Source organism: Silurus meridionalis, chromosome 2 (assembly GCF_014805685.1).
Source record: "Silurus meridionalis isolate SWU-2019-XX chromosome 2, ASM1480568v1, whole genome shotgun sequence".
Taxonomy (NCBI): domain Eukaryota; kingdom Metazoa; phylum Chordata; class Actinopteri; order Siluriformes; family Siluridae; genus Silurus; species Silurus meridionalis.
This window is the reverse complement of record NC_060885.1, coordinates 13,702,613-13,726,842: the sequence shown is the minus strand read 5'-3', so window position 1 is coordinate 13,726,842 and position 24,230 is coordinate 13,702,613. Positions and strand designations below refer to the sequence as shown.

Sequence of the window (24,230 nt, the reverse complement as noted above, 5' to 3'; positions counted from 1 at the left end):
GAACAGTTTAAAGCCACCTCCAATGTTCCTGGCTTTACTCCCTTTCCACTTAATCTCCTAAGCACACATGTCTACCTTTCTCTGCTACATCTTATCTCCCTTTCTCTCTCCCTTTACAGTCATAGTACCAACATTTAAAGTACCAACCCGAACCTCCACTCTCCTTCATGTCTTCTTTCCCTGCTGTCTCTGTAGACGTCTTTCTCCTCTCCTTCGACTTCTTCGGCAAACACAAAAAGTTGATCATAATGCTTTCTTAGAGACTATTTGACTAGTAAAATAGACTAGCAAACTTTTGGATTGCAAATGTGGTATTAACCTACTGGGCACAAATCAAAATATTTCAGTGCACCTCCTTGGAATAAAGAATTGCATTAATGTATAGAAACTGCAACGCAGCAGGTGTGGGTATTTTTAAGAAGTTTCGGTAGGAGGAGATTTCTGAACTTTAGGTCACATGCTGGAGCAGTAGCTCATTGACCCACTTTTTAAATATCAGAATAAAAATCATTAAGCAGTTAATTATCCAGGAATCTCTCTACAGACTCAGAGACATCAGAGAGCAACACATTCTCACCATGCACCATATAAAACACTATTTAAAACACACACACACACACACACACACACACACACACACACACACACATAAACACATCTGTAAATACTCAAATAATTCAAATAACACATCGGCTTCATCAGTGATATTCACACACATACACTCCATTCACACAATTATTCACTCTTGTATTTTAGTAAATGCCATGTATATCCATGACATAAGCTGGTCAAAACATTATTTTCCCTCTTTAATTCAGCATTAACTGCTGCATTCCTGGTTTTGCCTCATAATGTCTCTCACTTTAAACGTGAGCACACATGGTCTGTCACACAGTTCAAATCTCTAACTTACTGCATTATAGTACTCGTGAGTGTATATGAGGTTGTGTGTGTTGTGGCCTCCTGATGACATTGCCTTCCCTCTGGTGGGCGGACCATTAAAATGTCAGTTTGCTGTGTTGTATGAGTGAGTGCTGTTATTCGCCTCTTTGCAGCTCTTGTTCTCTGCTTTCAGCCAGGTTGCTGTGGAAACATGGCTGAATGCAGAAACAATGGGACAATGTAAAGCAGTTCCCATAAATACAAAGCATGTAAAAACTCAGTCTTGTTGACATTACAACTTCAAAAAAGAATAATTAGCTTAGAACATTACAACATGGACATCTGAGGATCCAAACAAGTGAGAGCAGCATCACTGGAGTTTGTTTGATTCAATCTGTATTAAAATTTTAGCTAGAAGGGTTATAGACATCAGAGAGTGTTATTTTAAACACTAAAATGCATTGTTATATTTGCTCAAAATTTTGTTTGTGACAATAAATAATTGTTAGTTATAAATGCATGTAATGACTTGTAAATTCTATCTACATATTTGATTATAAGTGAATTAATTGCAAACATGCAATACCGGTACATTGCACTTCCTAGTGGGTGAAACACATAAAGGGCGCACAGCAAATCAAAAAAAAAAAACACACTTTCTATCACATTCAGTTTATTTAATTTTCAGTTTATTTCATTTGTTTAATGCCTCTACACCAGAGAAGTTCAATCCTGGCTTGGGGAGGTTACACCTAAGCTACCCTAAAAAAGTAAATGAGGAAGAACAGTAACTATGAATCATGCAAATGTGTTGCTTCCTAAAAGTTTTTTTATAGATCAGGTGGATAGGCGGATATGTATATGGTAATTTGGTTCTTGACATAATTGCAATTTTTTTTCTCTAATTTAAAATGTACTGTACAGTATTTTTGCTTCAAGCATATAATAGTGTATATTTATCTTTATAGACAGAGCAGTGCATCTTAAATATGTTCTAATGAAACTGTCAAGTAAATTGACCGTCACAGTTCCATGCATTTGTACCTTTAAAGGAATAGTTAACATTTGTATTATGTATTATCACATATGAATGATTTAATAATTCAGTATACATATGACCTTTAGAGAAAGTTACTGGATTCTATTTTGGTAGCTGAAAACCATTTAAGTGTTGCAAGTACTGTCAGACATGTTACCAGAAACTGACAAGACCCGTGGGATAAGGCCAGAAGCAGTGTTATATAGATGCAAATTCAGTTTTAATAAAATAATTGAATTCATGGGCCTAACCCTACCATCTGTTCATGCAAATTGTTTAATGAGAAATGTCATGAGCATGCCTACAGACTGTAACTGATTATGTTGTATGCCTTTGAGAAGTGCATGGAGTCATTAAGAGCATACTTAATGTATAATTTCAGCACAATGTGGTTTACAGTATCTCACTTTATTGTCCTGCAAAGACTTTTCAAGCATTCAGTTATTTTGTGTACAACCTTTTGTCACAAATATAGCTGCCATCTTTTTTTTAAATTGCTATTTGTTGTAGATGGCTGGGTGATATGAATAAGAATATTTGCCCTTAACTGCACACTTTATGCCAATGGGAAATAATTTTGGATGTTTTTCGACACTTCCTAAAGCTTTTCTACATGGAGCCTCTTTCTCATATGAAGAAACAACAGGTTCTTCTGAGGGTTAACCCACTGAAAGAAACCAAAGGACCATTTCTAAGATGAAACCTGAAATAGTCAGCTAACACAAGTTACATTTTTAGATAAAAGAGCTTCTCACGAATACTGATGGTTAAATAATCCAAATTTCTAAAGGGATTCTACATGGAACCCATTGTTGGGTTTAACCCGGAAAGGCAAACTGAAGACCTCTATAATAAAATGTATTTTCTAAAAACTTTCTAAAAAATTTTAAATAGAATTTTTAAGCGTTCCCAAGATAGATCCCAGATTGCTAGGTGAAAAACCTGGCTAGATTGACAAGTGCATTGTCGAATAGTCTGTGGATGCAGTCTGTCTCTGTCTCCGCCCCTTCTATAAATTTCCCGTCCTCGAGCTTCGCTTGTGCATTTTAAAGAAAATAACGAAGGTTAAGGTGATTGTGTGTGAACCGAGATTTGTTTGTTTTTTCCATCCCGCTGCTAACAATACTACATTTCAAGATGGAAGAAATGGAAGAGGAGCTCAAGTGCCCGGTGTGTGGCTCGTTTTTCCGTGAGCCGATCATCTTGCCGTGCTCGCACAACCTTTGCCTGGCCTGCGCTCGGAACATCTTGGTGCAGACGCCGGACGCTGAGTCTCCGCAGGGCGGCCGCGCTTCCGGCTCATCCCCGTCCGATTATGACTACCTGGACCTGGATAAGATGAGCCTGTACAGCGAGTCGGACAGCGGCTACGGTTCTTACGGCGGCTTTGCGAGCGCACCGACCACCCCGTGCCAGAAGTCACCTAACGGAGTGCGCGTGTTCCCTCCCGCTGCTGTTCCCCCGCCGCAGCCTCAGCACCAGCTGCTCCCGCAGCCCATGGGCACGCAGCCGATTCCGCGCAACGCCTGTCTGACGTGCCCGCAGTGCCACCGCAGCCTGACCCTGGACGAGCGCGGCCTGCGCGGCTTCCCCAAAAACCGGGTGCTCGAAGCCGTGGTGGACCGCTACCAACAGAGCAAGGCGGCCGCTCTGCGCTGCCAGCTGTGCGAGAAAAGCCCACGGAAGCCACGGCCATGTGCGAGCAGTGCGACGTGTTCTACTGTGACCCGTGCCGCCTGCGCTGCCACCCGCCACGGGGTCCGCTCGCTAAACACCGCCTCGTACCGCCCGCACAGGGGCGCATCAGCCGGCGCACCAGTCCGCGCAAAACCTCCACCTGCACAGAGCATGAACTGGAGAACCTCAGTATGTACTGTGTGCAGTGTAAGACACCTGTGTGCTACCAGTGCCTCGAAGAAGGCAAGCATTCTGCGCATGAGGTCAAGGCACTCGGAGCCATGTGGAAGCTGCACAAGGTAAAACAGTGGGATGGCATTTATTCATAATGACATTTCAATTCAGCGTTGAATGAACATGTACATCACATTAACACATGCAATGTTTAAGTCTGGGTTAAATCCTGCTATACTAAATCCATAATTCATAGCAGATATGTATTATTTTTATTGCTTGGACTGGATTAACAAACTGGATCAGTATCAGTTCCAGTTTTCTGTATTTTCAGTCCACACAGATATTATATTTTATGAAACTCCCCCTTCCTGCAGCACATAACCACAGGACAATAACTGTTTTAAAGCGTAACATGGTCATGCCCATCATGTTCAGCAAAAATTGGCATCACATCAAAAGGAAAAAAAAACAATGGTCATTAAAGGAGTGTGTTTAGAAATATTTGGTGTATAACCATTCATCTATCTATGATTCTTGATGATGACACTGAAATCTATGTGCCATGGTTTGCCTGGCTGAATAGCCATATAAACCCCCACAGCTTTTACATACATTTCATATGTGGAATTCCTCAAACCCACAAATCGAAATTTTTTTTTGAAGAGAGTTGAAGAGTGTCATTAGTGAGTAAAGAATGATAACAGCTCTGTGTCCAGAATGTTGTATAAAATGTGACAGAACCATGGCAGCGAAGAACATGGGTGGCTCTATTCTGGTTAAAATTCAAGGCACAAGCAATGGAGCAGCTGTGATTCAGACTTAACAGAACACTGTGGAGAAGGATGCATCACTTATCCTCTATAAATATCTTTTGACTGATTTAGTGCACTCAAATCACAGACTAGGCTATGTTCAGGTTGAGAGCAAAGAGTTTGACTGCTCACTAGGGTCAATGTCAGATGGGTGTCATGTTTTACCAGTAAATTGAGAGCCAATTAGCTGATCTGGAGGAAATAATTAATTATAAGAGTGTTTTACCTGTTTTTAAAGGATCTATGCATCTCCATGGAAATGGTGAAGGGATGTGTGGTTTTGTCTCCATAGTGATGTTAAAGGTATGTGTGTTTTCGGCAGGGGGGCAGTAAAGTACTGCTCTTTTACTGTGTGTGAATGAGAGAAACAGAGAGAGCGAGATGAAAGGAGAGGGGAATCACTCATTTACATATGCATTTATCCATTTCTTAGACACAACTATCTAAAGTGAGCAAGCAAGCATGTAGTTTTTTAAAGATTTGACAATACACTTGATTCGGAAATGAATATTACTAATGATGCGTAAATAAATAGCCATCTGCGGACATGTAACAGGTGCATGATGGTTCTTGAATGAAGCGTTAGCACATAGGATTGCAAACATCAAGTACAAAGCAATCGGATGATCTACAAATGAGAGTCATGTTACCTGGTCAGAAAGTGATGGTGTTTCCATCACAGTAGGTCTGACAGAAGTTCTAGTTGCAATGTTTATTACAGAAATATGTGTCTATGTTAATAAGATCACCCAACACAAGAACATTTAAAATAAATAGATTGAAATTGTTTAATTGTGTATACAGTGAAGTTTTTTTTGTGAATAGATTGTGATTAACTGATGGGATGGACTCTAAAGTGGGTTAATGTTGGACTAATGATCACATTGAAGCACAGCTCCTGCTTGTTTGGGTTGGTTTTGGATTAGAGGGTTTTTATGTCATCATGGGTACCAAAGTTGAACTATAGATTCCTTTTTGGCCTTATGACTTTATGAAAATTTGACAATTTTTTTACTACTGCATAGAAGTCATATCACAGGCTGCTGTTCACACACAAACTCTTAAGTTTTGGACCTTAGGTTTTGATGAGTGACTCAATTCAGGTGGATCAATTCCCCATGGTTACTCTTTGGCTAAGCATCTATAAAACACATCACATGCACTTACAGGGAGCCATTGGAGGCAATGCTCTTGTGCACAACTTGCTTTTTAAAAAGCAGACATTTTTGGATAATCTGCATTTTATAATTTTTTATATCTACAAGGATATTAAGGTGTTCACTCTTCTCCACTCATAACTAAAAACCTTTTAAAAAAAGTTATAGGATGGTAATTTGATAATACATATGGTGATTGGGAGCAGTATGAATTGTTACAGCATGTTTAGTTGCTAGTTTAAGTTGTGAGAAGACCTATATTTTGTAGCAGCAGCGAGTTTACCAAGACAAAATCATGAACAAAATCTTACAGTTCTTGTTAACTCACTTTATTCTAAAGAGACACTCAAGAGATACTCAGTCTCTTGGGGAAAAAACATAATTTTAAAGATTTCACCAGAAAAACTGTCTGAAAGCAATTTTATTATGCATCTCATTTGAGAAAGATGGAGCAGAAAAAACACTCAAAAGACAGAATGTGCGTGGGTTATGTGTGTGTGTGTGTGTGTGTGTGTGTGTGTGTGTGTGTGCGTGTGCATGCATGCACTCGTGCTCCTGTGTGGGTGTGTGTGTGAGTGTGTGTGTGTGTGTGTGTGTGTGTGTGTGTGTGTGTGTGTGTGTGTGGAGGGTAATATTCTCTGCTTCTAGGCAAAAGTATGACAATGAGTAGGAGGTAAAGAAGAACAGATTTAGAAGCACTGCAAGGTTACTCCCAGGCAGACAAATGAGCACCACAACTGTGTGCATGTGGCTCTAACATACACATTAGAAGGAAATACAAGGGTTCCTCATAGTATTCTTTTAGGGTTATGTGTGCATTGTCCATGGTGGTGTACCTATACAGCATGTGTAATCTATATGATCTGGGAAAATGAAGCCTTCAAAGTAAGATGAAATGTCTGATGAAAACACTGGGTTACACATCTGTTACTCTGTGTCTTTAGTGTGCATATCTGAGTGTGGGTACACTTGTACCTACAATGGGATCCTTTGTCTGCGGGTCCTGTTGTCGTGGTAAAGTATCGGATTCCCATGGCCATGGTAAACTGGAGCTAATCTGTAGACTTTGCATTGTATTGATTGTGGAGGTCTATGAAATGTATTTTGACTTTGGGAAAGATCTGAAATTGTACTGGTCAGTATATGAAATTAGTTTGCTGTGGACTGCAGTTAATGTATGAGTAAAATTATTTACTTTATACTTTATAAAATACTTTAACCAAGGTATGTATAAGAAAAGTGTATATTGCAATAATCAAGGTTCCATTTTGAGAAAATCTTAAATTGTACGCTTGAATGGTTGCAGGGAGCAATAACGCTAAATGACAAGGCAATTTTGAGCACAGTCTAATTTATTCTAGTGTTTGCTGATGTCAGGAAGTGATAGCCACAGAGTGAAAGCCTGTAGAAATTTCACTATCAGCCAAGATATAAATTACATAGACTGTAGTCAAGTGTTATATGTCGCAACTATTTTAGCAGATTCTGTACTGCTGAAAATATGATCTTCTTCCATCAACTAACTGACACCCAAAGCACAATAGGAGAAATGTGCTAGTGAAATGTAAAGCTTTAATGCTGCAATCCTACTGTGACCACTGACAGTATATCTTTAATATTAATAACTATTTTCACTTTGTCATTTATGATTGTTGTGAAGCTTCAGTTTAATTCTAAAAATCCATTTTACATTTGGTTGATTACTTTAGTTGCTTAATCTTGGCTTAAAGTGCATCTGGTTTTGAAACACTGCAGAGCTCTGGGCAGTACTTGACTTTTTTCTGAATGAAAACAACCAGCTTCTTTCCAAAACACCCTACTTGTAGTCTAAAGGTCTAAACTTTACCTAAAATTTAAATTATTGACTGTTTAGAGAAATATTAAAGTCTGCATTAGTACAGATTATCATTAGTACTGATTATCTTAAACCAGTAAAGTGATAAAGGTCATACAGGTTGTTACGTTCTCTTTTGAAGTCTAGGGTAGGGAAGTAACATATGGTGTTTTTGTGATGGGTGTTGGAAGAAAGGACAAAACTGAGATGAAGTTTTAGTTTTTTCTTTCACTTTACTTTCTAGTGTATGATACAAATTTAGATGTGTAAGTGACAGGACTATATACAAAAAAACAAAAGAAAGAAGCATACAGCCAGGGTCAATAAGCTTGAAATAGCGAATAACGGAGGTAGACTCAGTGACAAAACAACTTCCCTATGTTCCCATATTCCCATATTACCTATGTACAGTGGGTGGCACTCTCCTCTAGCCATAGTGTGTCTAAACAGAAACATCTATGTGAGTGTATGTAGAGGCACGCCCAAACTACCTGTCCACATGATGCATTTGAAACGGTAGTAACAGCAGGTTATCAGCAGGAGTGGATTATTAGGGGTGACTCTATATGCCGAAGAGAAGTTTTGATATTGGAGCTATAAACTACAATGTTGCTTTATTTTTACCGCCAAAATTTTCGGGTTCCCTCTTCTCTTGCTGTCTGCCCCCCTTTCCTTTCTTTGCGACGGCGCTTTAATCCTCGAAGCCAACCTCTTTGGTGACGTCCGCTTCTAATAGATATGTGGCAGATCCCCCATAATGCCCGAATAAAAGGAACCAGCACCTGCATTCGAGGAAAGACAAGACAACAGGGAGACGGAGTGCGGAAAGAGCAGCAAAGCCATACAAACACATACATCCTTTTGTGGCACGTAACATAGGTTATCAGTAAAAATGCAAAGTTAATAATGTAGAATGCAGAAATAAAAAGTATATAGATAACTGACTGTCTGTTCTGTTCATTAAGGCAAAAATAAAGACTATTTCACTTTTTTTTAAATGACATTTGGCATTAAAGAGGTAAATATGTGTGAAATATCTAACGCAAAACGTTACTGCAGTAATTAAGTAACGTGTCTTAGAACCTAATCAAAATTATTCCTCTTTTATCTTTAAATTGCAAAAATATGCATATGTAAATGTAATACTTGCCCATGAATCATCTTGAATTGCTTGCTCAATCTTTATTCCTGAAAGGACTTCAAGGCTGAGTAAACACACTGATCATGCTAAACTATTTTTGTTTGTTTCTATTTTTCTTAATGTCATAGAAAGTGTACAGGTTTTTATACACATTTATAAACATTTCATATACACACACATTTTTTTAGTAAATTAGGGTATTATAGTGAAAGTAACACACTGTCTTGTTTTGTGTGTTTGCATAATTAAAATATTTTAAAATGATGGAGGTGGCCACGTTAATACATTGTATATTTTAAAATAAATTGTCTTTGAATAAGGTAGTATTACATTTTTCTTTTCATTTGAATGAGTAGACCCAAACTTGTTCAAGCATGAAAATGCCTCTGTGCACAATGCGAGCTCCACAGTTTACATGGGCTGAGTGGAAGATCTTGGCCTGCAATAGAGCCAAGAGCTGAGCTTTGACCTCAACTCTAAAGTATGCCTTACTATTGAAATGGAGCACTATCTGCACCCCAGGCCTCCTCACCCTACATCATTACCTGACGTTACTGTTGCCCTTGTGGCTAAATAAACACAAATCTCCACAATCACAATCTAAAATCTAGTGTAACATCTTCCCAGAAGACCTCAACAATAATAAAAGTATAATAAATAGACATGGAGTCACCCAGATGAGTATGGGTTCCCATTAAGTTCCTGCCTGGTTCCTCTCCAAGTTTGTTTATCTGGGAGATTTTCCTTGCCACTGTTATCACTGGCTTGCTCATTAAGGATAAACTTATAGGCACTATAATTAAATTACTTTATTGTAATGTAAAAATTAAATTGTATAACCTATTTATCTCTGTTAAACTGCCTTGGCACAATCTCCATTGTTAAAAGCACTATACAAATAAAACGGAACTGAACTGAACTTAATTGAGTTAAATTTATTTAAATTGAATTAAATTGAAGGTTATTACAACAGCAAATAAGGACTAAATGTATAATGGGAAAAAAGCAAATACAAACTTTATAGTCAGGTGTTCAAATTGTTTTATTGTTGCTTGCATCTTTGCATTTTATCATACAAAGATTTGAACACTATTTATTATGAAATAAGCCAGATCTTCCCATGTACATCACACACTAATACAGACAAAAATATGCACACCACCTAATCATTTGTAGCAAATAGTTTTTGGAAACGGCAATAAGGAGGAACCTAGATACCAACACAGCATTCTTTTTGGCTTTTCTCTGTGTCACTCTTTCCCATTGTATTCTGTAAGTCAGACAGAATCAGTGTTATCTAAGGACTGCTTTGGAATAATCAGGTCAGATTTAAGCAGCCCCAGGTGCTGGACAGAGCGGCACAAAAAGAAGAGACTGGGGGAGACGAAGGCAAGAAAATACATGTTGAACGCCTAGAATGAATGGCTAGGGAGCTGCTCTATCTCTTTTAGTCGTTTTGCTGTTTTAACTCCATCTCATCACTTTCAGTGTTCTGTGACGGTGCCCTACTGAGACATCTGCAGAATGATTGCAGAGCCAGGAACAACCGTCTCAGTGCAGAGCATGGAACAACCACAGCACACATATTAAGCTTTATGAGTACCATTATCTTCTGCTTGACACTGTCTTTAAACAGCCATTTTAAAAGGAAGTAAATTGGCCCCAACCTTGAGAATAGAAACCACCCACACAGATCCACAGCTCCTTCTCTTGCTCCTGGAGTTACCAAAGACTCCATGATTGCTCAGTGTTACTGATACAGTTGAATGTTGCAGTTTTAGGTCATACAATTGTAGTGGTGTACATGTATGCACATGAGCATTTAAATATTTGTGTTTACAGTGTTGAGTGTGTGCAGCATTTGGCCTAGAGATCAGGACTGACAATTTAATTTAATCTTACTTCTGTTTTCTCAAGGTTTAAAGTGAAATTCTTACATTACTGCTTAGTAATCTAAAGTTTAGGGAATAGAATACAGTGTCAAAGCACTATGGAAAGACAACACCATACAAAATGATCCATAGGGTGATAATGGATACAATAGTAATTATTATTATTAATCTTGATTGTTTCACACTATATATGCCATTTAGGAACATCATTTTAGAAAGGTTCTTCAGAAGTAATCTGTCCCTGAGAGACAGATGACCCATTCCACACACACACACACACACACACACACACACACACACACACACACACACACACACAATCTCTCAATAAAGCACATTTGGCTATCTAATTCTAAACAGATTGAAGCTTTGCTATGGCCTCCGGTCTGCAGTATGCTGCTTTTGTACTGCCAGAGCAGCAAAGTCTTCCACATGGAAATGAGAAGTCTGAGTGGTGGTCAAAAAGTTATTGTAGAATTCATATTAGTTGGTTTAGTACTGTTACTTACCCAGCTTGATTTTGTTAAATCACTGAATGTATAAAATCCGTCTGTGTAGTGACAACATATGCTGCACTGAATAGCCCAGAATGCTAGGTTTTTTTTTCAATTAGATGTTTAGTGGAAATAAATATACAAAGATTGGTCATGTACTGTATGGGCTAATTAATGTGTAGTGCCCTGTTATTCATTCTAAGCAGTAAAATGTTCACACTACCTAAAATCTCATATAGGCCATATCATTTAGTATGATTTTTGTGACATTACTAATAAACCTTTTAAAGCGCTTTGCCACAGAATTGTTTTTGAATGTTTTATTTGTTTGAGCTGTATTTTGATACTCAAAATGAAATCAAAATTACTCCAACTTGACCTTCATTTATAGGTAAACTGAGTAATAACAGATAAAGTGCAAGACTAATATTTGGCCCCTGTAATAATGACAATTAGATATAATCATTATATGTCTAAATGTGCTTTAATGTTCAAATAATATGTATTAAAAAATGTGGGTAAAAAAAACCTCACTTCATTCCTACGAGAAGCGATTGGTAAGAGCAGGACAGAGATGCCATATGATGAGCGCTTAGAGGCTGAGGCGATATGCACAAAATTATCAGCTCTGACAGTTTCTGTCATCTTCCCACTCGCTATGTTACTCTCAACAAAAAAAAAAGGAACGGGATTAAATGAGCCTAATTGCTCTGCAGGGAGGTATTTATGCACAGCATGTTCACCCCTTTACTCACTTTCACAAATTGCACACCCTCTTTTACCCACATAGTGACACAATGAGAGATGATGACAGAATGACTTTTAGAGTAGGTACAGTTTTATTGCCGTCAGCAACAACTATCAGTACCTAAGGGGTACAATCACCTCCTCTTTTAGTGCTCACAGAGTGCTGATGCAGCGGTATGGCCACACACACCCACACACACAAACATAGTCAGTCAGTTTCGTGTCTTTGCCATGATCCTATAGAGTAGGAGATTATAGGCTCATGCATGTAATTCGATATTGATTCGATTTAATTACATGGACATAAGATATTCAGTAATAAGAAATATATAATAATAAGAAATATATAAATATAAAAAATAATGAGAAGCAGTTGTAAAGGTTTATCTTTTCATTTCACGAAACATTAAAGGTGGTAGGCTATAACACTGCTATATTGGCATGCTCTCAATGTGAGAGTTTTCAGTGTTTGGCCTGGCTCTCTAAAAGAGAAAATGGCAATGTGGTGAACAGAGTTTAGTTAAAATTGCTCAAATAGCATGTATGCTCTGTTTTGGTAAGAATACCATGGTCAGCTGTAAAAGAACTCTGACTCTAAATTAAGATCATGGGCCAAGTTATGTTGTTGTGCTGCTTTTCTCTTATCTGTTCATTCTTCTCTCTCAGTATGCAATTACATTACATCTCAATTTATATTCCAAGCACTAATCCGCTATGTTCTGTCCCATGTCTTTATTCTATTTATTCATTTTTATAACATGTTATGCTTTAGATATTAGGGACTAGGAACGTGGGAATGGATATACAGCGCACCAAGGGAACTGTGTCAAGTGGGGTGGGCCTTATGACAAAGATTTCATATAGCATTTTACACATATCTGCAGTACATATGCATCCAAATGCTTCAAGTTTTATAAAATATTTACATATATATACATAGCATTAAAAAAAAACCTAGTTAGTATTACATTTAACATCTTTGAATAATTAAATCTGCTTCATTAAACTGCCACTTTTGGGCCTAACAGTGATAGGCTATAAAAAGATCAAAACATTTTATATGAGCAAATATTAATATGATTCTACATTTATTTAAGGATATTTTTTATTTCTTTTTTACATTGCATTGTTGATTTAACTAAAATTATCTTATATTAAATTCTATTTATTTGGAACTGTATTTCTAAATGTTATTATAGACTTACATAAACTGTGCATCGCTGCTTGCCCAGGCATTTGTGTCACAAATTGTATGAGTTTGTCAGCTTTGTCTTCTGTGTCCTACTTTCTAACATTGATTTTTTTTTATGGTGAATAATCACTGGGCTAATCACAGGGGAAAGCATTGTGCAGTTGGAAATTCTTCTCAAGCTGGAGTATGTATGGCTTTTATGTGTGCAGATGTGGGTGAGAGCGAGAGAGTTTGAAATGGGAATCTCTCTCAGTGGGTGACATAGCACTGATGAGATGTTTGTATTTCTCATCACTCCTGTAGCTTCCCATACTCAGGAAACGCAGGGTCATTCGAGTCTCACGTGCTCTGTTTCCTGTTCACTCACCCATGGAGCTTCTCTTATACAAACATGCACATTTATACAAACATTCTTCATTTGCTCTCTCTTTGTCTATTGCAATATCTGTTTTGCAGGTCATACAAGTGATGCCATTTCTTGAATGTGTTATCAAAACAGTGTTGTGTTTTAATATTGAAATCGTGATTACTGTTGCAATTATTTAATAATCCAAGAACATTTTATTTTATTTTTTTCTCATTTTAAAATCAAACGAAAATAGTTTTTTTCCTACAGTCTACATAATTATTCTGTATTCTGTTCCCTAGGCGAATTAACTGAGTCGTAACTCTTGTAACTAGCACTTTGTGCAGCCAGGGAATTTGAAGATATGAAATTAAGTGCTTGATTTACTGTAGAAGATTTAGCTAAACTCTGCAGTATTTCAGGTTATTTTTTATGAATTCTGTTTGATATATGAAGAAATACCTTATTAAAGCTGGATTAACAGTACAGCCTTGAATGTTTTTATTCGTGCATTTACACATGAACAGATTTATCCAGAATCATTCTATTTATCTGTCTCTCTCTAGGGGCAGCTCTCTCAGGCACTGAACATCCTGTCTGATCGAGCCACTGAGGCCAAAGAGTTTCTTGTTCAGCTCCGAAACATGGTGCAGCACATACAGGTAATCAACACAGCAGATTGTTGCGAGAGAGGAAAAGAGTGTTGAGGGAAATAAAATAGAGTTAGGGGGGAAGGAAAAATGTTTTCATAGCTACTCTTGACCTGTATTCCTTTCATTACACTGCAGTTCTGGTATGACAGTATTTGGTATGTGTGTGATTCACAGGAGAATGGAGTTGAATTTGAAGCGTGCTTGGTGGCTCAGTGTGACGCACTGATTGATGCTCTGAATCGCCGGAAAGCTCAGTTACTGTCCAGAGTGACCAAAGAACATGAGCACAAACTCATGGTAAACACATTAACACATATACACAAATATCTGTGCATCATCTTTAGAAACACTGATCAATAATATTTTGGATTACACCCAGCAGCAGTATTGTAGAATTTTAATGTATTATATTGAAATGTCGTGATACAAATTCTTGCGATTATTGTGCCACAAGCATCTTATTCCTGCGAGATGTTTCATTCCATCTTTTGCTGTGTACGATGTGTTAGATTTAGCTGTGCCTTCTGTTGTGGGTGTGTGGAACACTGTGGGCAAGAGTCACGTGAGTCGAGTCAGCTGCAAAATGTGCACATGAAGCACATGACAGTAATTATCAATTTGCTAAGATTGTAGCTCATCACCTACTAAAATGCATTTTCAATGCGGCTGTAAAATGGTTGAAAAAAGAGAACAATAAAGTCATATTAAAGTCTCTTTTGTCAGAAATACAGGACAATAATGCAGCTATGACATTCAGTCTGTTATTAAACTCTGATTATTTTAATAAATAAAAAGAACATGCCTTATGCAGGATAAGCCGCTTCATATAACACTGTATGTAAGCATGCAGAAAAAGGTGAAGCAGGCTGTGTATTTTGAGCAAGGTTGCTAGATCTGTGCAACAAAGGCAGCCCAAAGGACAATAGTGATTTCATCTTAAATTGCTGCTGAAATATTTGACATCTCTTAGTTATTAAAAGATCAGCTTTTTCCCAGGGTTCCAATTCTGCTGTAAAACTGAGCACCTGACAACACTGCCCACACAGCGCTGAGCAACACACGTCCTGAAATTACACCTGCTTTAGGAAGAAGACAGAATCAAAACCCAAAACTGTCCTGTGTTAATTTTAAGTTTTGTTAATCAATCAAAATGTCAGTGGCACTCTTTATTTATTTTATAACTGATTTTGTCCCTTTTTGCACGAGAAGTGCACCTTGGTGGATAGTGCATCTTTAGACTCCTACGCCAGTTTCACACATAACACAGATTTTTTAATGCAGAGCGTGACCCAGTTACATGTTACAGGTTAGAACATCTGACCTTGTGATTTTTAATAAAGGGTCTGAATATGATTAGTGTGGAGATTAGAGTAATCGAAGGCCTGAAATCTTTCAAACTATAAAGGAACAAGCCTGTTATTGCCTGTGGTCCCCATGGAGCCATGGCTCTGTTGCTATGGTGACTGGAATGTTGGGTCTCTAGGATTGTGTAGTGGTTCAAGTGCGAGGAAGGACCTTCCATACACACTCAGAACACACCCGCGTGCACGCACACACACACACACACACACACACACACACATACACACACACATATACAGCTAGTGTGATGCCAGTTAGAAGTCACGATTTCTATCAAGATGGAAGCTATTTATTATTATTCTTATGTTATCCTCATGTTTTTCTTTATAGAAGGGTGTGTGTGTGTGTGTGTGTTTGTGTGAGTGTGTGTGTGTGTGTGTGTGTGTGTGCGCGCACACACAAAAGGAAAACATGCATGTTGCTCACAGAGGATTCAAATAGCCTTTGCTGCTGTTGCTTAGCAACTCAGTCTCAGTACCACTGACAGCAGGGGAAGAAACAGACTTATCAGAGTGTTTTAGATAAATCTAGTGGCTTTAGATTCTGTGTGTGTGTGTGTGTGTGTGTGTGTGTGTGTGTGTGTGAGAGAGAGAGAGAGAGAGAGAGAGAGTAATTAACACATGTATGTAATATCTCTTGAGTGGTGACCATGTTTCTCATTCTATCTATCTATCTATCTATCTATCTATCTATCTATCTATCTATCTATCTATCTATCTATCTATCTATCTATCTATCTATCTATCTATTTATCAGGTGGTGCGTGATCAGATCTCTCACTGCACTGTGAAGTTGCGGCAGACAACGGGTTTAATGGAATATTGTCTTGAGGTCATCAAGGAAAATGACCCCAGCGGTTTTCTGCAGGTCACACAGTCTTTACCTGCACATTATTAAAAAATATACTGAGAACACATTTAGCAAGTCTCTGAGTTTTGTTCTAATTCTTCGGGTGACCCATTTATATTATTATCTGTGTACATTTTATGATTCTAAGGATGCTAAGGTTTTAAAATTTGTTTTATTTTTTATTAAGTGAGTTCTCTGGGCAAGCAAAAGTGAGGTGGCATCTACACTAGCCAGTTACGTGTACACAAAAGAAGGTTATTAATACTTCCATTCATGCATGTTCAAATGGCCCCGCAATGTTGAATGAGAGGAATAGAGGAATAGAATAGAGCTTAGAGCTTCACCATTTTATTACCAGTTTCTTTAAATAAAAAAAAAATAAAATTTAAAATAATTTAAATGTTCAAGATGTATACAAAAATTGTACATCATATCTAAAAAAGCTTCATAACTCATGGACACTAATCACTAATATCTGACTTTATGAAATGAAATAACTAAAATATCATTATGTGTTCTCAGCAACAAAATGGCTTTATAGGCATCTAACTATGCTCATGCTAATTTGATTATCTGTTTATCTTTACCCGACAAAGCACATGCATTTAATTGTATTTGTGTGTGCATGTTTAGATCTCTGATGCACTGATTCGTCGGGTACATATGACGGAGAGTCAGTGGGGTAAAGGCACACTCACGCCACGTATGACCAGCGATTTTGACTTGACACTGGACAGCAGCCCGTTACTACAAACCATCCACCAGCTTGATTTTGTACAGATGAAAGGTATCAGTTATCATTAAGTATTTGTGTGTGTGTTAGTGTGTGGGTGTGGGTGATTTCCTCGTATCTTAGTAATCATATATTTAAATTTGGGGATGTATGTTAGTACTGATATTTGTCTCTGTGTGTGTGTGTGTGTGTGTGTGTGTGTGTGTGTGTGTGTGTGTGTGTGCAGTACCTGCAGCTCCAATTCTGCAGCTGGAGGAGTGTTGTACTCAGACCAACAGTGCCACTCTGTCATGGAAACAGCCTCCTCTCTCCACCATTGTTGTGGATGGTTACATACTAGAGCTGGATGATGGCAACGGAGGGCAATTCAGAGTAAGTGCTATACATCCACCAACCCACCCAACCACCCACACACACACACACACACACACACACACACACACACACACACACACACACACAAACACGCACACCTGCAGAAAAACACATATACCGCTGAACATTTACACATACACATAACATACACACTTTATCCTTTCTGTGTGATATGTTGGCTTACTGCAGAATGCTATTTATATACTTGTAGGCTGCCCCACACACACACACACACACACTCACACACACTCACATACATGCTCCCTTTCTCCCTTTCTAAACAGGCCAAGCTCTTTTTTAGGCTGCCAGGTCTTTGTGTTCTGATTTCTGCTCCATTTTTTAAAAAGGATGACTGAGGAGAAGTGCTGTCCTTTACACCATTATACATTCCACCTGGTCCTTATGTTTTCAAGAGAGTCTTAATTATGCCTATAATTTGATCCCCATAGCAAATCTTGTGCATGTGGGTAAGAATATACATATACATACATCAATGCATAATGTGATCTCACTCCACAGGAAGTGTACGTTGGCCCAGAGATGATTTGCACAGTGGACGGACTTCACTTCAACAGCATGTATAAATCACGTGTTAAAGCCTTTAACTCCAGTGGAGTGGGCCAGTACAGCAAAACACTCGTCATGCAGACCTCAGAGAGTGAGTGATGTCCCCTGCACTTCAACAAACATAAAAACCCCACTTGTCCATTAGATATGCTTGGCATTTGATAAGTACGGAAGCTGGATAGTGTTCAGTTAGTAGCAGTTTAAGAGTTCCACATAGATTGCAATGAGTTGAAAGGCTGAAACTGTGTTTTTTATTTACAATACTGTTGTTGCACTTGTTAACTATAAAAAATATGCTGTTATGAAGCCTTTATTACTTTTTTTCAAATACACTAAACATTTCTGAATTATAACAATCTAGTCATTTTGGGTCATGTAACGTGATGCAGATGAGCTTGTCGTCCCTTAAAGCTAATCTTTATGTTTATTCATGTGAGCCTTTCTCGGAAAAATCCTTTAATGTCTGGATTGTGTCTAATCATATGTGTTTTAGAGATCTGCTCAGAATGAATATTCATTATACATTTGCTGTCCATCAAAAAAACGAGTCAGAGTAATAAACCAAAAGCATGCATTGTTCTAGTTTAGTCAACAAATGGCACATTTACATTTATAATTTTAATACAAGAAGCCACAAAGTAACAACCGAATTATAACCTAAATTCTTTAATACATTTGTAAATTTCCCATCGGAATGAATAAAGTATCTATCTATCTATCTATCTATCTATCTATCTATCTATCTATCTATCTATCTATCTATCTATCTATCTATCTATCTATCTATCTATCTATCTATCTATCTATCTATCTATCTATCTATCTATCTATCTATCTATACTTTAAAACCAGAATGCATTCTCAACTTGTTTTAAACTTGTGTATCTCATGCAGTCCTTGCATATATTCACATGGGTGTAAAATCTATTTAATGGATTAAAAGGATTTGGTGGAATCTATGTTTCAAACACATTTATTTATCACATGCATCTTCCCTAATTATACTGACGTCTTTGACCCCAGTGGTGATTTACAATTTAGCAGGAACTCCACTCTCATTTTTCATGAGTCTCATTTCAGAACTTCGGCCATGTAATTATTTTTGAGATTGTGGCTTGCAGTCACATTTACCCTTTTCCTGTGTAATTGCAGGTACACTTTCATGTAAATGTGCATGTCTAAAATAACTTTCTAAATTCAATTCAAAGAAAGAAATTGGCCTGCTAAGCCAAAAATGGACTCACTTATGCTTCAGGCTATTTCAGATAAAAATGCATTCAGTTACTGGAAAATATTGTTAGAATTAAAGCTTCAGTACTCGTAGCAGTGCTATACTTCAGACATCTTGTCTGAAATGCAAGGTTACAGTTTATGCTAATTTTTCTCCACTATACAAATTCTCCCTGAACACAGTAAATTAGTGCCCGGGTTTGTGTTTGTTCTAGCATTTGTTTTTGAACTTGGAACTTGACTTGTCCTAACTGCTTGCCTGGCCAAGCATAGTTCATGCAGGAGAATCACAAAAAAGCATTGGCTACATGGATAGTGAAAAAACATGCTGTAAAACTACTATGTTATACAATTTTACAAAAGGCTTTATGACAGTTTTTTTGTGCATGAGGTGATGTGTCATGGAACAGATCCAGCTTCCCTGATCAGCTGCTTTACCTAGCTCTTTCTCTCATCAACCCTCCTTTCTATCACTCCTTTTCCCTTTCTTTCCTTCTTTTTTCTTTCTTTCTTAACCCCCCTTCACTCACCCTCTTTCCCTCCTTTTCTTTGTCTTTTCTCTCATCTCAGCTGGACTCGCCTCATGTGATATTAACACTCTAGCTACAGGTATGAATAGCTCTCTTAACCACAGTCTGCATTCTCCTTTTCCTCATCCTTGTTATAAACATATCCTTCTGCTCCTGTTTTTTTTAGTTGCTTTTATGTGTGTATGTGTCTACTGTTTGTGTGTATGTAACTGAGGTTGTACTGGACTGTCCTGTTTGTCAACAGTAGTCATTAAAATCCATAATTACTCATTTAATGTAAATATATATTAAAAGTCCCCAGTGACTAACATGTATTGTGTGTGTCTGTGTGTGTGTGTGTGTGTGTGTGTGTGTGTATGACTCCTTCCTGCAGTTGCCTGGTTTACCTTTGACCCCGCATCAGCCCATCCAGACATCATACTGTCTAATGACAACCTCACAGTCACTTGTAATAGTTACGACGATCGCGTTGTCATGGGCAACACACCCTTTTCTCGTGGTGTGCATTACTGGGAAATGACCGTAGATCGCTATGACAACCACCCAGACCCAGCATTTGGGATCGCCCGGGGTGATGTGCTGAAAGACGTAATGTTGGGAAAGGATGACAAAGCCTGGGCCATGTATGTGGATAACAACCGCTCCTGGTTCATGCACAACAACTCCCATACCAACAGGTATATTAAGAAGATAATCTAGATATGGTGATGTATCTGAAACGATGTATATACTGGGGCATATTAAAGCTGTATAATATATATAATAAAAATAAATAATATCACTCAGTTTTTAAGTACTTCACAGATTTAGCATTACCATGCATTTAAGCACTAAGTAGCCCTTTAGAAATTGTACTTTAAAATGTTGGCTTTCCGATTGAAGGTTGGAGTACAGACCCTTCCGAGAATCCCAGCACTGCCACCTGACACTGCTGGGCTTCTGAGTAAGGCCTTTAACTATCATTTGCTTAGTTATATAAATGTAAGTATTTAGTGCATAGTATAAGTAAGCGAATTCTGACACATCTTACCAATCCGCAACATGACCCATATTCTTGTTCACAGTTTCATGATTTTTAGTCAATTATCTGTTACTAATCAAACTAATAGCTTGAAATAACCCAACCATTCTCCTCTTTAATGCAAAGTCACTCTGACATTCTGCCAGGGACAATTCTAAACCGATGGTTCTGTTTGACTTTCTGGTTTTTACTTTGTTCTGCCTGCTTTTCAGACTGTGCTTTGATCACATGATAATAAGATATATATAGTAATTTGTCTGTAGTGCACTGTATACTCAACAGATCTCCAGTAACAGAAAAGGTCACTTTAATAATTTTTTTTTACTGTTTTTTATTTTTTGTAATATAATTGTCATGTTTAAGTAGTTAATATTAATTTGTCATTATTCATAACATTTTTATACATATTTGACAATAAAGTATGCCATAAATAACTTGCAATTTCTAAATCAAGCCATCAATGTAATCATCAGCAGAAAATTCTAACTGTGACTGTGACTATACATGTATATAATAAGCCTATTAGTGTGCATGTAAACAGGAGTTTAGAATATTTTTTTCTCCCTCAGAACGGATGGAGGGATTGGTAAGGGAGCGACAGTAGGTGTTCTGCTCGATTTTACTCGGGGAATCCTGCTGTTTCTTATCAATGATGAGCAACAAGGTCCTGTGGCTTTTGACTCATTGGAAGGTCTTTACTACCCTGCCATCAGCCTCAACCGCAATGTTCAGGTAACAGAGATCAGCCATAATGTCAAGCCAACAGTAAAACAGTATACTGGCTAATGATTAAACTGATACGAATGAATAATCTTAACTGTTACAAAGAGCCTCCATTGCTTCTATATTACCTATTTTAAATGCCAATCTGTGTGCATGTGTGTGTGCGCGCGCGTGTGTGTGTGTGTGTGCGCGCATAGGTGACTCTTCACACTGGATTACCCATTCCGGATTTCTACACACTGGGAGAGTCAGACCCTTCTGTCTGCTAAAAACCAACATAACACACACACACACACACAAACACAAACACATATACACACACAAACACACACATGCACACACATGGACACATATTGATGGATAAGATTTACACTGATATTCAGTTCTCAGCTGTTTATGTGAAATCCTGGGTTGGTTTAAGAGTTCAGTGCTTTTTTCTAAGCTTAGCTGCTAGTTACAGCTGGTTTACTTTATTTTTTACTTTATGACAAGCAGAGGCAGCAGAAGAGCAGAAAACTATAAACTTCTATTTGTAATCCCCAATAGCCAGAGATTTTAGGTGCAGCTTTGAGACTTATTAGACTATTTGTGGGAAAAAATACTCATAAACCATGCCAGTGCTATTAAGCTACAAAGTTTAGGCTTGCCTCTTGTTCCTCCTGTGCAAATTTACATAATTTGATCATTGGTCACGTCATAAGAGAAAAATCATCATATTCATAAAAATACTAATATATTGAAAATGAATGTAAAAATCAGCAACACATTTTTTTTTATAAATGGGCACAGTGAGTAGCATTGCCACCTTGTAGCTCCAGTGTCCCTGGTTCAAACCTGAGCTCAGGTTACTCTCTGTATGGGTTTTTGCATGTTCTGAAGTGTCTTGGACCCCATACATGTCAGTAGATATATTGTCTGCTACGCATTATCCAAAGTATGTGTCACTCGTTCACTGGTTTCCTTTCCAGGAAGTATTTCTCCCACATACTTAGGAGATACACGTGAAAATAAATGAATTAATGAATTTATAAGAAATGTTGCAACTGCCCCCTGCTGGTCAAGGTTAGAATTGGAAGCATTTCTACATTTTCTTATAACTTCATTAATCTGATCTACGTCACTCTCAATTTCAATTTGTACACATTTTTTTCTGGTTTAGAAATTATTTTAGACATAACAGCCCACAAATTGTGATACCTAATGACAAAAAAAGAATTATTCAGTAACTTTTATTTATTATTATTATTATTATTGTTATTATTATTATTATCATAATCATTATCATTAATCATAGTTGGTGCTAAAGAATTAAGATGTGACTCTGGTCCTATTAGCCTTGAAATTTCAGAGTCCAGGCAGATTTTATACTTCTTAATAATAATCATGTTACAGATCTGTGCAGAAGTGATGTGCAGAGATAAATTATAAATCTGTAGAGGTTATACAATGCAGTTTATCATTATAATTGGACTATGTGCAGTCTAATGTGTTAAATAGAGTATTCACACACTGACTGACATGTCAGACATGTGTGACATTTTACTGAGCTTTCTTTTTTGTAGAAAGCTGGGAAATTTTAGGACATTGTCCTTACACACTACAAACTCACACTGATCATTCTGCACCCTATTTACCAATTTGTAAGTGATTGGGGAAAAAAACATTATGGTATAAATTATAATCTTATATTAATATAGTTCAATGGCAAGAGTGTCAATATAGTAATTTAACAGGAATGGCGAGACACTGAGCTGTCTCTCATTTATATACAGTACACACACACAAACTTACACACAGCATGAACATTCACTACATAACTGTCTCCCTTCTGGTCAACCCACATAATCAGCAGCAGTGCGGTACACACACATTTCTCTCTATCTGTCCCCTTTGTTTGTTATTGCCTCAGAGCTGTACAAGCAACTCGCAAATCTTTATTGAAAAACTGGTGCTGCTTCTGTTTTTATGTCTGAAAAATTACAGTACTATATATAGATAGAAAGATATATTTGTGTTATTACCTGCAATATAAAAAAGCACAGCTTTAAATTAAAAAAAAGTAATTCATAACCTGGCAATATGTTTTATGTTTTAGAAATGCTAGATGCCATAGAGTGGATGTTTGCGTGGCTCCATGTCATTAGATGTGGGGAGGTTCAGGCTGCTAATGATGTGGTGCAGTGAAATAGCTGCCTTTATTTGCATCACAAAACATGTGTAGCCTATTTTAAAAATACCCTGAGCCTTTTTGTCAACTGACTGGAACTAGGATGCTCCTTGGAATGATGAAGTGAGGCTTTGTTGTGTTGTGTGAAAAAGAATTGTGTACACAGAAACAAATAACTTGAATGCCTACAGAACTGCATGAACACCTATAATGCTGAAAAAAGTCTTACAGTGTTACATTTATGGTGATATTGAAAACAAATTAGCACAGAAAATATGTAACTCTGTAGGCCTTCAACACTAGTTTTGCTGTGTCAGGAGCCGAAAGTGTGGGTCTGTGACTGTACAAGGGATCTTTATTTTCTTTATTATAATGTAATCCCTAATGTGAACAATACATTTATTACTTTATTATTATTATTATTATTATTATTATTATTATTATTATTATTATTAACTGGCGCTTGGTGCATTCTGTAACTGTACACTATATTCAATAAATGGGTTGAGACAAGTGAATGAATGTCTGTTCATTATTGCTGTCCTTCATATAAATGACCAATGAGAGAGCACAAGGTCTGAGCCGCCTCTGTCTGTTTAACCTAGACTAAAGTTCACATTAAAAAATCCC

The 24,230-nt window shown here is 37.5% G+C and overlaps 1 protein-coding gene across 1 annotated transcript; it reads left to right on the top strand.

Moving 5' to 3' along the window:
- Positions 1-2,941: 2,941 nt before the first annotated feature.
- Positions 2,942-24,118, top strand: trim9 (tripartite motif containing 9). Its single transcript, XM_046834950.1, is given in 12 exon segments — positions 2,942-3,599; positions 3,602-3,897; positions 13,957-14,052; positions 14,218-14,340; positions 16,162-16,272; positions 16,888-17,041; positions 17,214-17,359; positions 17,882-18,020; positions 19,730-19,768; positions 20,063-20,366; positions 21,280-21,442; positions 21,631-24,118. Coding segments are annotated over 12 exon segments (2,184 nt in total). The 5' UTR covers positions 2,942-3,058; the 3' UTR covers positions 21,703-24,118.
- The last annotated feature ends 112 nt before the right edge of the window (positions 24,119-24,230 follow it).